The 15,897-nt window shown below is 31.0% G+C and overlaps 2 protein-coding genes across 3 annotated transcripts; one reads left to right on the top strand and one right to left on the bottom strand.

The window, feature by feature from the left end:
* The first annotated feature begins 8,379 nt into the window (after nucleotides 1–8,379).
* Nucleotides 8,380–10,036, top strand: LOC108917051 (geranylgeranyl transferase type-2 subunit beta). Its single transcript, XM_018723475.1, has 4 exons — nucleotides 8,380–8,475; nucleotides 8,592–8,834; nucleotides 8,895–9,304; nucleotides 9,363–10,036. Exons 2-4 carry the CDS (start codon nucleotides 8,625–8,627, stop codon nucleotides 9,742–9,744), a joined length of 1,002 nt encoding a protein of 333 aa, XP_018578991.1. The 5' UTR covers nucleotides 8,380–8,475; nucleotides 8,592–8,624; the 3' UTR covers nucleotides 9,745–10,036.
* A 4,022-nt stretch (nucleotides 10,037–14,058) lies between these two features.
* Nucleotides 14,059–15,789, bottom strand: LOC108917069. Of its 2 annotated transcripts, none has more exons than XM_018723501.2 (4): nucleotides 15,544–15,789; nucleotides 15,227–15,472; nucleotides 14,893–15,115; nucleotides 14,059–14,843 (listed from the first exon to the last, which is right to left on the bottom strand). In XM_018723501.2, the coding sequence occupies exons 1-3, from the start codon at nucleotides 15,609–15,611 to the stop codon at nucleotides 14,899–14,901; spliced, it is 531 nt and encodes a 176-aa protein (XP_018579017.1). In that variant the 5' UTR covers nucleotides 15,612–15,789; the 3' UTR covers nucleotides 14,059–14,843; nucleotides 14,893–14,898. The 2 variants fall into 2 exon arrangements, with proteins under 2 accessions (XP_018579017.1, XP_018579016.1); XM_018723500.2 differs by having other exon boundaries at nucleotides 14,059–14,825.
* Between the last annotated feature and the right edge of the window lie 108 nt (nucleotides 15,790–15,897).

Below are 15,897 nucleotides of genomic sequence, written 5' to 3'. Positions count from 1 at the left end.
TGCATAGAACTACACCAACATTAAAAACTAATTATCTTAAATTGAGCATCACAATACTTATATTAAAATATACAACAACCCAATTACTACATTACTTCTGTATTTACCACAATAACGTACTTATGTGGTTTACTATATTTGTAGCTTATTCTACTACAAAATTGTAAGCACAAAATTAGTCCAGGCGGTACTTGTTTCTGGTTGGGTAAAACGCATATGATCAGAGATTTTTGCTTTAACGGCTTCTAAATAACATCAGAAATGATAATATTTTTATGCAAATAAAAAAAAGTGGGCTTAATTGTTATTGCAAAAAAGTATAAAAAAATAGCAAAAAAAAATTCATTTTTTTCTTGGATTTCTCGTCGACAACATAGCAACTATTCATTTTACACAAAAATGGAAGAGGAAAAACAGTTTTGTAATTAAATTTTGATCAAGATAGAGTTAGTTGCAATTCGAAAAAATATTTATTGTTGTTGCAAAAATCGGAAAAATCATTTAAAAAATTGCAAAAAATGCTAGTTTATTTGTCAATTTTTTTCAGACACTTGAATAATACCTAGGATCTTCATACTTTTCCCAATTAAACTTCTTAGTGCATAGAATCATCACACCAAATTTCATCCAATTCGGTTCGATAGTTTTTACATAATAATTGTTTAATTTTTTTATTTTTTTTAAATTAAAAAATTTTCAAAATCAAATTTCTAAAAATCTAAAGCCTTTGAATACTTGAAAATTTCACCACAAAAAGAAGAGCTCTCAAGCTTTAAAATGCTTTTTGAAAAATTCAAATCGGACGATTAGGTGAGCCGTGGTGATTGTTTAAACATTTTCGCAATTTTCACGCTTATAAACAATTGCAATAATTTAATGTTTTTTCAAATTTTTTTTTATTTTAAAATATGGTTTGAAAGTACTCGGAAAGGCGAGTATTTAAAAAAAAACCTGATGATCCGCCCATTATTTTCGGAGTTATAGCCCGTTAAAGTTAACCCTTATTTACAGCAAAACTATAAGGGCTGTTTTTTGAACCAATAGGTTTGTTATTCCGAGTACTTTCCAGATATAAATTTTCAAAATTTGCAATCACGGGCGTCCCATTTAAAATGTCACTCAAAGATATTCAAGACCGCGTGAAATCAATGAGGTATCAGTGGTGGGGGGAGCAAACACACAGCTACTCCGATCTGAATTCTCGAGTTCAAAATTGCGACACTCGGAAAAATTTCACTTATCTCAGCGTCTAATGGACCAATTTCGATGATTTTTTTTTAAATCGATGTCTCGCAACTAAAAAATTCAATTATCATATTTTCAACTACATTTTATTATTAATTATTGGACTTTTGACATGCCGATAAACAGTTACTTTAAAAAATGATTAATTTATTATGTTTATTTATTTACTATGTTAATTTTCACGACCAAAATTTTTGCATGTTGCACCATGTTGTTGGTATTAATTAAGTATCCAAAAGATTCTTATACTTTTTTTTATAAATAAAAAATAAATTTTAGATAAATATTTTAAAAGTAAACGAAAAAATTAAAATTATAATTATTCACAATTTATTTTTTTTTGAAAGATTTTTAGAAATTTATCGTACAACTAAAAATTAATACCAATTTTCAGTTGTTTATTTAAATAATTATTGTTTAAACAATTTTATAATATTTAAACAAACTTACTAGTATTACCTGGTGCAACATGCAAAAATTTTGGTCGTGAATATTAACATAGTAAATAAATAAACATAATAAATTAATCATTTTTTAAAGTAACTGTTTATCGGCATGTCAAAAGTCCAATAATTAATAATAAAAGGTAGTTGAAAATATGATAATTGAATTTTTTAAGTTGCGAGACATCGATTTAAAAAAAAATCATCGAAATTGGTCCATTAGAAGCTGAGATAAGTGAAATTTTTCCGAGCGTCGCAGTTTTGAACTCGAGAATTCAGATCGGAGTAGCTGTGTGTTTGCTCCCCCCACCACTGATACCTCATTGATTTCACGCGGTCTTGAATATCTTTGAGTGACATTTTAAATGGGACGCCCGTGATTGCAAATTTTGAAAATTTATATCTGGAAAGTACTCGGAATGACAAACCTATTAGTTCAAAAAACAGCCCTTATACCCTTATAGTTTTGCTGTAAATAAGGGTTAACTTTAACGGGCTATAACTCCGAAAATAATGGGCGGATCATCAGGTTTTTTTTTAAATACTCGTCTTTCCGAGTACTTTCAAACCATATTTTAAAATAAAAAAAAATTTAAAAAAACATTAAATTATTGCAATTGTTTATAAGCGTGAAAATTGCGAAAATGTTTAAACAATCACCACGGCTCACCTAATCGTCCGATTTGAATTTTTCAAAAAGCATTTTAAAGCTTGAGAGCTCTTCTTTTTGTGGTGAAATTTTCAAGTATTCAAAGGCTTTAGATTTTTAGAAATTTGATTTTGAAAATTTTTTAATTTAAAAAAAATAAAAAAATTAAACAATTATTATGTAAAAACTATCGAACCGAATTGGATGAAATTTGGTGTGATGATTCTATGCACTAAGAAGTTTAATTGGGAAAAGTATGAAGATCCTAGGTATTATTCAAGTGTCTGAAAAAAATTGACAAATAAACTAGCATTTTTTGCAATTTTTTAAATGATTTTTCCGATTTTTGCAACAACAATAATTATTTTTTCGAATTGCAACTAACTCTATCTTGTTCAAAATTTAATTACAAAACTTTTTTTCCTCTTCCATTTTTGTCTAAAATGAATAGTTGCTAAGTTGTCGACGAGAAATCCAAGAAAAAAATGATTTTTTTTGTTATTTTTTTATACTTTTTTGTAATAACAATTAAGCCCACGTTTTTTTTATTTGCATAGAAAAATTATCATTTCTGATGTTATTTAGAAGCCGTTAAATAAAAAATCTCCGATCATATGCGTTTTACCCAAGTACACCCTTTGTAAGACAGATATCGCCTGGACTATATAGTAACTGTTTCAGCAGTGTTACTTTCAGCGTAGAGTTGGGTTTGATGAAGTGTTTACCAACGTTAATAATAATTTAAAAAGTAATAAATCGGAAATGGTTAGTTAATTTTAGACTAGCAAAACGCATCTTCATTTTTGACACGTTGTAATGTTACAGTCTGTATATTAAACTGGATATGCACAATGCACAATTTTTGTACAGCGAGAGCAGAGTTTTGGATATTATTCTTATTCTTTGCAAAAGGTATTATAAATTCATATCCTCAATTGAATTTTGTAGGTTTTGTCAACATCCGCGATGTGTTGTCGCTAAATTTAATCATGAATGATTAAACGCTAGCTATTCGAAGACGTACAAACCTCATAACTCAATCTAGGCATTGCATAATGTCATTGTAAAAGTTTAATGAAGCCCAGAGGTGAATAATTAATTTCTGTTAAGATTCTATTGATATAGGGGGTTTCCCACTTAACATAAGTTCAATGTAAGCATTATTCTCATTTGTCCCCAAAGAAATTACAGTACAGTTATTATATCAGAGGTAATGTTAAAGGCAAACAAACTGCGTCATAGAGTTCCGCTGAACTAAATTTGATCCTTAGTTTTTAAGCTTTCTTTTAATTAATTTTTAATCAACAGTCCCACTCTTTTCCTGAAATTGGTATTTTTTTATTTCCTTGTTAGATGAGAACTACAAATAATACTGCAACATTAATTTCGGTTTAAATTAAAATTTTGTTTTTCTTTTGCAACTAATTATTATCTTTAAAAACGATTTTAGCCTTAACTTAGCCCATGTGAATAATGGATCTCCTGAAATTGACAGGAAATTACTTAATCACAAGTTACATAACCAAATATAGTTTTAGAGAAAATAATTTTTGATAATTTGTAAGAAAAATCAAATGCAAATCAAAATTAAAGCCAAATTAATATAATTTCCAACATTTTGATCCTCTGATTATTTAAAGTAAAGCAATAAAATATGTATTTGTAAATAAATACCTAAGCTTCAATGTCCAGTGTAAATGTTTAATTCTTTATAAATTTGGGAAATATAAATTTTTATTTCTGTTACTGTCGAAAAAGTCTTGCGTAATGTATGTAAAGAAATACAACAATATTTCACGCAACAGTGTGCCGTAAAAAGCTTTAAGCATCAAAAAATAACTATAATTGCTTACTTCACTGACAATTTTAAAACCAAACAATTTTCTTTACTTTGTTGCCACTACTACAAGCTAAAAACTACTTTGGCTGTGAAAAAGAACGTAAATATTGAAAAATATCCTGGGCTAAAATATCCAACGTATTTAGTACAGAAAATTAGTAGTTCTTTATGTAAACACCGGACGACCATTTTTTGACAGAAAGTGCACCAATGAAGTTGTTGGAATATACTAACAATAAGTCCAAATTAGTAGAGAGTTACTCATAATCAACATGTACACTGTAAAAAGTGTAGGTACATATGCAGAAGGAAATTGGAATGAACTGGTATGACAAAATTGTATTAAATATGAAATATTTCTAAATCAGAGAAAGTTTGCAATGGATACATACCTATATGAAATTTACTACATGGAAGGAAATCTCAAAGAGAAATAGTAAATATTGCCTACACGGTATAGGAAATTTCAAAACGTGTTTTGCTTTGTGCTAAGTTCTGTGATAAATAACAAAAATAATAATAAATGTAAGTCATGGTAATTTTTCGGGGACCGCCTAGCCGGGTGTCTTGGCCGGCGTATTTCGATCTGCCGAGGCAAGCATCACGGACGCAGGCTGGAATTTGGATGGGTGACCTAAGGCAGACTCGGGGACGTGGCTGTGGCAGCCTACCAGAGACCTGGGTCGCCCAACATTTGCAGCATGCGTGTGGTCCCCGATAAATGATAATGAGAACAGAGTAAAGAAAATCTCTGTAACTGAGGACCATGCTATCATACATAAACTGTACGAGACTTTGCCACCAAGCCACCCGTGTAGTAAATAGGATGGTTTGAAGAAAAGTACTCGAGTAATGAAGAAGGGTGTACAAGGGGCCTAATAAGGCCTAAGTTCAGCGGTGGAAAAACAATTCCACCGCCCTCCGACGTACATACATACATATGGTACTTTTTATTCCATTACTGCCATTTCACATTTATCATTTGGCTGCTTTTATCATTTGTGTTTTGGTACAAAATAAGTAAAATATTTTACCTGCTTATTAAAATTTGTTTATATGGAATAAAAATTAAATTTGGATTATAAATACCTCAGGAAATTAAAATTATAGTCTAATTTATAATACCATCCTACAGGTAAAAAAGGATCCTTAGTTAAAATGTATTACCAAGTGATAGAAATTATTTAAATTTAATCGGATTACAATTAAGGGCTAATCTTTAATATAATCGTTCAGGTAAAAACGAATCTTATATAAACCAGGTCACCAAGTAGTAAAAATCATATCTAATCCAGTTTCCCAAGTGTTAACGTGTTTTGTCTATGTGTTTGTGTACTTCGTATCAAGCGGGTGACAAAACGTAAAAGAAATGTGGAAATCGATCACATTTGTAACGGGCAATCCCAAAAAATTAGAAGAAGTCGTACAAATCTTAGGCGCAGACTTCCCAAAACTTATCAGTAAAGAACTGGATCTACCTGAATTACAAGGTGAAATAGGCGAAATATCGATATCAAAATAGACAAGGCGAAAACCTCGCATTCGTGGCAGAAATTTTCCGACTCGATTTTTTTGCATATTCAGATTCGTGAGATGTTCCTTAACATGAATCGAGATGATGCCGGCCGGAAATCAATCTGGTGCCCACTTGTTTAAACAAACTTTTTTTAAACAAATTGTAAAAATAGTTTTTTTCACTCCGGAAATTTTTTTTTGGTTTTTTGGAACATTATAAACAAAAAAGTTCCTATGCACTATGCCTCTAAAATTTATAGTTTTAAAGTTATAAATAATTTAAGTTTATAAAAATGCGAAAATTACTATTTTCAACGGCCGATTTCCGGGTTAAAAATTGTTATTTGATGTTGCCAGGTACCTAAATTAAAGTTTAAACATCCCCCTACAAGATGATGAAGAGTTTTTGGGACGCGCATTATTCTAAAGCCTTGTTTTTTAATTGTTAATAAAGCTAGAAAATTAATTTTCTCGTAGCGGAATGGGTATTAATTTAAGTAGAATGGGAAATTGGGGATATTTGAAAGAAAGAGTCTACCAGGACAGACCGGATAATATTGAGAATTTAAAGAACAAGATTAGGGCGGAGATGCATAATTTACCAGCTGAAGTCATTCAGAATGCTGTTGACAGCTTTTACTATCGTCTTGGAGAATGCCAAATAGTGAATGGGACATTTTCAGCATTTGCGACGTTGAGTTTATTTTTGTAAATTATCTAGTTGTTTCAATTTTTAAAGGAAAAAAAACTTGCTATTGAAAAAATAAAACTTGTTTATTTGGTATGGTTGGATTCAGTTTTCAACGAGCCCCCTCATGCCTTATGTTTCCATTTGAAAAAAAAAGTAGGGGTAGCTGGGGGTTAGGGGGCTGAAAGATGGGGAAAAATCAAAATCAGTTAACGTGTTTCGGCGTTTTAAAAAAAATTTACTCATTCAAAAGATATGAATTTTATTCCGTACTTCTGGCCATCCCTGTATGTACTGCAAATAAGAAGTCCAGCACTTCCGATGCATTGAAATTACACGTCTTAAGAACTTCTTTACAAACGTACATATGGAAAAGTTTTATTTTTCCTCAATATCAATATTTGGATTTCACAGTTTTTGTTTATCAAAATGAAACAGGTGAATTACATATTACCTAAATTTATTACCAAAGATGCATTACCCAAAGACTTAGTTAAACAATGTAAATGTACAAAAAACTGTAAGACTAAAGCTTGTTCTTGTATGAAAAACTATGTCACTTGTATACCTTTATGTGGTTGTAACATAGAACAGTGTGAGAATTCTTATGATTGAATAAATGTGTGATAATAATAATATGCAGTATTAAATAAATGTTCTTTAATAAAAATCAAATGTATTTGATACTATTGCCCTTTTATTTTTTTTCTGCACTCTATTCGTATAATTTTGAGTTAATTAAATAAAATTATTATGAATTATGAAATTTAAATAATCAATTTTTACATTATTTTATGAGTAGTAATAGTAAATTAGAATGCTAAATTAAAAGAACATAAGCTGAATCCGCTAGACGAAATAGCGAATCCGCGTATGAGAGAGGCGCGCGCGCGGCTGATAGCGCTTTATTAACAATTAAAAAACAAGGTCAATCAATCATCAACATAGCTTATCTCTCTAACTGTAAGCTATATTGTCTGTGTACTATAAACTGATATGTTTAAAAAAAAATTATACCTAAGGCTCAATCTGTAAAATACAATAAACTAAAGAAAACTAATATCCAGTAACCAAGAGATGGTACTGTTTATCACAATCAACCGCTCAATATTCTTGGAAAATCAAATTATTATTTTAAATATTGTGGATGTGATCTATATTACTATATTTCATTCCGTTTTGTTATTGTAGTTTAATTTTAAAATATTTATTTGAACATACTTAGACATGAATTACAGTATCCACTATCCAGTAAAGCAAAATGACCATTATTATCCAGTAACCAGTAGATGGTACTGTTCCTCTTTATCAACTAAAGTCTCTATACCTACATATAGATAACTTTATTATTAACATCAACATCAACTGATCAATAATTTTGGAAAAAATAAATCATAACCTTGACATTGTCGATGTGATTCTTATATTCTAAGATGTGATTTATATTTCAAATTAGCTACTTTCTAATTTCCTGGGAACTGCTCTTTTAGTGTTCTTCTAGTGTTCTGTGCTTTAAATACTCCAAACAAACAAATAAACACCTCTGAGAGGAATACATAAGCGTGTAAGTATTTTAAATTTAAAGTACCTACTTACTTTTATTATTTTTGTGAGCCAAAAGTCTGAGCCAAATGTAAATTTCACAGTAAATAATCTCTTTTATGAAATATATATTCACAACTTCTAGTTCCAAATTGCGTGGGGAACGTTTGAGTACCAAGTCTAGGCAAATTCGGTATTAACATTAACATCTAGACGCTCCAGATGTTTTTTGTTCTTTTCTAATTGTAAGAGATGAAAAGATAAAGAGCTACATCTAGAGCCTCTAGATGTCAATACCGAACTTGCCTAGAGTAAATTGTTTCAACATAAAACGCAAAAAGACAAATATGGAGTGTATATAAACTCCATAGTGTAAAATATAAGTGTAACAATTCTAATGTTTTTTTCTTTTGTGTTTCGTGCTTCCAACCACAGACTAGTCTTCCGTATGTATGTTTTGTGCTCCATTCTGTTTTGACAGTTGTGACCAGGGAGACTTGTGTAGTCTCCATGGTTGTGACAGTGACATTAATGACAATTCATATTTGTGAAGGTTAGGTTATTAATATTCTACATTTTTCTTCAGGAAAATTGAATTTATCCATTATTCGATTATTCCTTATTTCAAATCTGTCAAACAAGTACTTATATAAAATTATGTGTTTTTAGGTTATTTTAGAGATTCCAGGAAAAATCCTAGGGATGGCTACATTAATAAAGGATATAAAGTTGCAAGACAATATTCCAAATAATATTCTCTTCGAGAAGCATATTGAATTTATAAAGGAATACGGTCAAGATGAAAACAATTACGAATATGGTATGACAGACTACTTACGTATATCGGGCATGTATTGGGGTTTAACAGCATTAGAATTGATGAATACTTTGCCATCGCATACGTTAGAAAAGGTAAAGCTTAAACGCTAATAAAACCGCAACTTGAGCTTTAAATATTTTCACTTATTTCAGGTTACCGGATATATTAAACAGTGCCAAGATCCAGAAACTGGTGGCATAAGCGCCTGCATTGGGCACGATCCTCACTTACTTCACACATTAAGTGCAGTTCAAATCTTATGTATTTACAACAACTTGGATGCCATAGATACGAAGGGTGTTGTGAAATATGTTAAAAGTTTACAGTTACCCGACGGTAGTTTCCAAGGTGACAAATGGGGTGAAATAGACACTAGATTTTCATTTTGTGCTGTTGCAACCCTATCACTTCTTAAAAGAATGGATGCGATAGATGTTCATAAAGCCGTAGATTTTGTAGCTTCTTGTAAGAATTTCGATGGTGGATTTGGATCAAGGCCTCTTTCAGAGAGCCATGCGGGTTTAATATATTGCTGTGTGGGATTTCTATCTATTACCAACAGGTAACAAAATAATCAATGTAGACTTTTAGATTTACTGACTGAGGAAATTGTTTTTTAGATTAGACATAGTCGACCGAGATACACTTGCCTGGTGGTTATGTGAACGTCAGTTACCGTCTGGAGGGTTAAACGGAAGACCTGAAAAATTGCCCGATGTGTGTTACTCCTGGTGGGTACTTTCTTCTCTCACCATCCTGGGTAGACTGCATTGGATTGATGGAAACGCCCTGAAAACGTTTATTTTAGCATGCCAAGACACTGAAACTGGCGGCTTTGCAGATAGACCTGGGGATGTTGCAGATCCCTATCACACCTTATTCGGACTTGCCGCGTTGTCACTCTTAGGGCACGACACTGTGCAAAAAGTCAATCCTACGTATTGTATGCCACAGCACGTTATCGACAGGTTGCAACTTAAACCTCAAATTTTAACCAATTGAATATTGAGCTGCAGAACAAAGTCAGAATTACCCAAAGATGTACCTAACTCAAGCTGTAAACAATTTCGTAAGAATCATTCCTTATATCACTGTGTAATATCTCTGTAAATCTTTTTTTATATTATCTCGTTTAATATTGTAGTAAAATTTATTTAGTTATCGAGTTTTTCGCAAACGAGAGTAATTGAAACGTTTATATTGCACCTACATGAGTAGTATTATTTATGTTTCACTTTATTGTTATACTGTACTATGTGAAATTTATAAAAAATAAATATTCTTTTTAATAATATGCACCACTTTTTATTTAATATTATTGTAAAAAAATTCCTTTTTAAAGGTATATTTCGAACCGTGCAGAAATTCTTCTTGTGCTTGTAGACAGACTGCGTTCTACCAGTTGAAGAATATTGTCTTCCTTCATAAATTCTCACTTGAAATCGCGACATTTCGTGTAGGGCGTCCATCTGAAAATCTATGGGGTATCCAGTAAATTCCCCAGACGGCAGGGACTCGGTGGACGGCAATGATTCCCAGCAACATCGCGGTTCAATCGCGTCTCCGTTCAGAGTAGTGCACACTGCGTCGTTCTCACTGCTGTCAAGCATGGTTTTTGTCAAAATCGGGTAAATAGTTCCAAATCGTGGTACAAATATCAATAATTGCTGATGCACAGTTCAATTACTACTTATTTGCCACTAATCTAGTCGCTATTAGTCTAGTATCAATTTCAAATTCGAGATTTAAAGTGTTATTTGGCTAAAAGTTCTGAGATCACTGTTACAAAGTCACTAATTTTCGCGTTTCTCACTCAATTCACACTACAGTTTAAGAATCACTAGATTTTTAAAAATTAAATTCGTTCAGCACAAAAAATTGACTAAGTTTCTAATGCTGCTTTGATTTTAGGCAGGAAAAATGCAGAATTTCATTTACCGGGCTAGCTTACGGCATTGAAATGTCTGCCTCGGCTAGCAGGACGTCGTTCACGAAGCTCCAGGTCCAGTTTCCTTTCGTAGACACTTTAGAACACTTTGTTTTATGAATTCTTTTCTAATAACAACATTATGTTTAGCAGTCTAGTTTTTAGTTATTTCACTCAGTTTTAGTTCATTTGTATTAGGTCTCTACTGTTTAAACTGTAACTAGCATTCATCTGTACGGGGTTACACTCATTGTTCAAATTTCTTAACTGATTAGTTCCTTCTTCTTTCAGGTTTGGATGATTGATAACAATCAGTTTCAAACACAAGGTAAGTACAAGTATATTGAACAGTTTTTTGGTAAGTATTTACACTTTAACACGTTACGTGGACAAAATATGCAGTTTTTTCGAAAATTGTCTGATTTCGCGTTGAAAATTTGACTTTGACAATGAAATCTCAGCTGTGGCAATAAACACCAGTACGGAATTAATTCCTGAATAAAAGGCAAGTATTTTTCGGTTTAGGGTGATAGGTTTAAGTGTTTTTAAGATATTTTGTTAATGAAAATTCATACGTGGACTTGTGGCTTCCGAGATTCTTCTGAGGGGCCTACGACAATATTTTCTACTTCATTCACATTTTGTTCAACTGCACGTTCAGAATGAAAACAACTAGGTACTTGGAACAAAGCCTGTATTTCGTAGTGTGTCGCATGTTCAAATCAAGTTAGAAAATCGTATTAGATACTTTCTACGAACAGTAGGTGCCCTTCCATTGCAAAACCCATAACAAAACACCATTTCGACAATTTATCTGTTTTGCACTCGACAAAATCGACATTAAAATTGCTGTATCCCAATGACCATTGAGATTTGAACACATATGCATACTTTTTTATTCAAAGTGAATATTATAACATACTGAACTATTGACTATTCCTCCTGAAACACCCGGTATATTTCATTATTTAACTCTTGTATTTTTACTTCGTTACTTTGAATAAAAGAAATCCTTGATATCTAATCTATAGGTATATGTAAAAGATATCTAGTCTCATGGGCAACACTGAAGGAAACACTTGAAAAATCCTCAAAGTGCAGAAATAGTAGAGATCTAATGGCTATATTTGTGTTGCCAAACATCATGAATTAGAATAAAAATTAAAAACACTGAAAATATCACATTATTCAATGATTTCAGTATCAGGTATGTATTTCAATGATATTTACATACAGGGTGGGCTATTAGTGTGAGAAAGTAAAACAACTTCCTTGTTAATATAGAAAAAAGTTTATGTAAAAGTTGTACAGAATCAAAAAACCTAAAGGAAAAAATTTATTTGAAATACACAGGGCAATGAGTAAAAATGGGACACCAAATATTACATTTTTTAAACGGAACACCCTGTATTTTATTGTTCTATTTTATTCACATATCAGTTCACTTCAACTTTTATTAAGTATGTTCTACACCTAAAGTTGTTAGTTTTTAAGATATATATGGCAATATAAACAGTTTAACATTTTAGTGCGGGGTTGCCAAGTTAGTAGAAAACTCTTCGAATTTTGGAAAAAACATGACCTCGAAGAAGTTGTATTAACTTTCAACTATTAACACTTGGAGCAAAAATATTTGACAGAGTTATAGACAAATGTTAAGCAAAGATGACTCATATATTAGCTAATATCGATATTTTATACAGGGTCTTTTTTATAATACAATCATTTTAAGAAAGTTCAAACTTGATTTTCTAAAATTTTTCAAATGGAACACCCTGTATTTTATTATTCTATTTTATTCACATATCAGTCCACTTCAACTTTTATTAAGCATGTACTACACCTAAAATTGTTAGTTTTTAAGATATAGCAGTATTTCTGGAAAACATTTTGAGTTAATTTTATTAATTAATATTTATTTGTGGTATTCTATGAAATAATAAAAATTAATAGTTTTTTCAGAAATGTTGCTATATCTTAAAAACTAACAATTTTGGATATAGGACATACTTAATAAAAGTTGAAGTGGACCGCCAATATGTGAATAAAATAGAACAATAAAATACAGGGTGTTCCATTTGAAAAATTTTAGAAAATCAAGTTTAAATTTTCTAAAAATGATCGTATTATAAAAAATGCCCTGTATAAAATATCGATATTAGCTAATATAGGAGTCTTTGACTAACATTTGCCTATAACTCTGTCAAATATTTTTGCTCCAAATGTTAGTAGTAGTTGAAAGTTAATACAACTTCATGTTTTTCCAAAATTCGAAGAATTTTCTACATTACTTGTTAACCCCTCACTAAAATGGTAAACTGTTATATTGCCGTATATAGAATTTTCTTTGAAATCCATGTTTAAAAATATACATTTTAAAAATGTAATATTTGACGTGTCCCGTTTTTACTCATCACCCTGTATATATCAAATTAATTTTGTAGATTAGATTTCTTGATTCTGTATAACTTTTATATAAACTTTTTTTCTGTATTACGAGTAACAAGGGAGTTATTTTACTTTCTCACACTAATGGTAATGGCCCACCCTGTATATCACTTAATTTTTATTTTATATAATTATAATTATTTGCTAGATAATCTTTAGTATTCATACTCATTCATTCTTTGGTTTCATTTGACAGGATTTTAGGAATCACTTTTTTATTTGTATTACCTTTAAAATTAAATGCTTATTATTTCAGTAACAGAATTAATATTGAAATGATTTTCAGGAGTGGGATAANCGACGGATGGGGCCCACCTACGAAGGCTGTCCAGGCCTACACGAGATGAGGCAGGATAAAGAGGGATAATCCCCCTCGATCCCAAATCATTGAGGCCAATTTCTAGCCATAGAATAATGGCGCGCGGCGCGGTATGTGTTTCAATGATATTTACATACAGGGTGGGCTATTAGTGTGAGAAAGTAAAACAACTTCCTTGTTAATATACAGAAAAGAAGTTTATATAAAAGTTGTACAGAATCAAAAAACCTAAAGGAAAAAATTTATTTGAAATACACAGGGCAATGAGTAAAAATGGGACACCAAACATTACGTTTTTTAAATGGAACACCCTGTATTTTATTGTTCTATTTTATTCACATATCAGTTCACTTCAACTTTTATTAAGTATGTTCTACACCTAAAGTTGTTAGTTTTTAAGATATATATGGCAATATAAACAGTAAAATTTTAGTGCGGGGTTGCCAAGTTAGTAGTTAGTAGTAGTTTCATTTGACAGGATTTTAGGAATCACATTTTTATTTGAATTACCTTTAAAATTAAATGCTTATTATTTCAGTAACAGAATTAATATTGAAATGATTTTCAGGAGTGGGATAATTTATATTTCTTTCTACAAATAAAATAACATAAGCACCTAAAATTTTTATTTTTGACACATAATTGCACCTTGGTCAAGCAGATATGGTCTCACGGGAATACCCTTACATTCGCTCTCCTAAGTGTTGTAAAAATTAAATTTATAAAAATTTCATAAATGGTAGTACCTCAAAAAGTTATAAAAATTTCCAAACACAATATACTAATACAATCGTCAAATAAATATTATCTAACTCTAACATTAAATTTTGATAATGACGAATGTGATTACACTTTAGATTTAGAAAGACATGTTTCTTTCCGTTTTCTTAGGCAAATACAATAATTTCTCTATGCCTACATCAATAATGATGGTAATGTAGACCGTACAGTTATAAGCAATTAACACGTAACAGATGGGCGGTATCATTGTATACTACTAGGTTTTTACGTAATTAACACGGTTAATAAAATAGTTCAATCTAGAAAACCAAACAGTAGAGCTTTTGCTATAACAGTATTTTGAAATAGATAGTGCCTCCAATATACATATATTTCTTTTTCAATTATATTTAAATATTCTCTATAATTAAGACACAGACATGTATTGTTCATCTATCAACATATATTTGGACAACACCACAAAACGTGTATAATCAAAATTTTGATTTGTGGCTTAATCAGTCGGAATAGATACTGCTTATGGCAACAAAAAAAAATCAGTCCACATTTTCTACTTTTTCTAACAGTACATCAATGACTAAATACATCCACACTCCCCAATGAATCTGTATTGTTCCCAAGAATCACAAATTGATCTTACTTTAGATCCTGAAAATAACAGAATTACTGTTTTTACTAGTATATTCGTGCAAGGATATTTAAGTAATTTACTTACATTTCTTCAAGATTCGAGTGGTCCTAAAGACATATCAAATTCTAAGTTTTCACAACCGTCAGACATCAATGATGATAGAAATTCGTTGGTTGGGTACTGTGACAAATTTTCTTGGTTCATTATTGTGTCAATATTGTCATTCTGAGGCGTAAGAATCCATAAATCTGTATACATTAGCCAGACATCTCCAGATGATACATTTACTATATCTGTGTTTGTAGAACTATAATAAAAAATAAATAGAATTTATAAAACTCCATTTCCGTTAATTATATAAGGGCACATTTATAACATCTACAACTAAAAACTTACAACTTCTACATAATGATCTTACTTATTTGATATTTCTGGGAGCTGAGATGCTGGACTTGATATAATTTCAGTCGTTTGTTCGATAACTGGTCTTCGAGGAATAAAAAATCTAGGCATGGCCTCCAGTCTTAAATATTTTTTTCCGTTAAAATAAATAAAATCCTCCTCGGCATAGTGCTTTGAACAAATAACGTTTTGCGGACTCAAACATTCATCTACACTTCTCCCAATGGCTTTTAGTCTATTAGCATACCTTTTTTTTCCAATTCTAAAATAGTTATAAATTCAACTATTATTCAGATACATACAAAACCAAAAGTCTTTATAACAAATATTTACTTATGAAAGGTAATTCCAGATTTTCCTAGCGTATTCTTACAAGTTGCAACTAAACAACTTTTTACCATTATAAACAATGTATATTTAAACTGCAATAAAATTTACAACTTAATTTAGGGTCAATGAACAATAGTCGATGTTAAAAGAACACAAGAAAGCCACTAATTTGTCACCGATACCATTTTTTAGTAACAATTAGACAAAAAAAACGAAAAATGTGAATATTGACGTTTACCAAAGGGTAAACAAACAGCTGACAAGTGACAAATGTCCACTGACAGTCACAATGACACTGGCCACTGACCCATAGACCATGGTCTGTGCCTTGCCCAAATCAGTGACTATAATTGACCT

The sequence above is a fragment of the Anoplophora glabripennis genome, unplaced genomic scaffold, assembly GCF_000390285.2.
Source record: "Anoplophora glabripennis isolate ALB-LARVAE unplaced genomic scaffold, Agla_2.0 scaffold69, whole genome shotgun sequence".
Lineage (NCBI taxonomy): Eukaryota > Metazoa > Arthropoda > Insecta > Coleoptera > Cerambycidae > Anoplophora > Anoplophora glabripennis.
Note: the sequence above shows the minus strand (reverse complement) of the source record. Positions and strands in the feature narration are given on the sequence as shown.

Excerpts from the sequence above, each read along its gene's own strand:
- LOC108917051 (XM_018723475.1), top strand. The coding sequence starts at position 8,625 with ATGGCTACATTAATAAAGGATATAAAGTTGCAAGACAATATTCCAAAT. Across the intron at positions 8,835-8,894 it reads CATCGCATACGTTAGAAAAG|GTTACCGGATATATTAAACA; the intron begins GTAAAGCTTAAA and ends CACTTATTTCAG. Across the intron at positions 9,305-9,362 it reads TTTCTATCTATTACCAACAG|ATTAGACATAGTCGACCGAG; the intron begins GTAACAAAATAA and ends ATTGTTTTTTAG.
- LOC108917069 (XM_018723501.2), bottom strand. The coding sequence starts at position 15,611 with ATGGTAAAAAGTTGTTTAGTTGCAACTTGTAAGAATACGCTAGGAAAA. Across the intron at positions 15,473-15,543 it reads TCTGGAATTACCTTTCATAA|AATTGGAAAAAAAAGGTATG; the intron begins GTAAATATTTGT and ends TAACTATTTTAG. Across the intron at positions 15,116-15,226 it reads CTCCCAGAAATATCAAATAA|TTCTACAAACACAGATATAG; the intron begins GTAAGATCATTA and ends TTTTTATTATAG.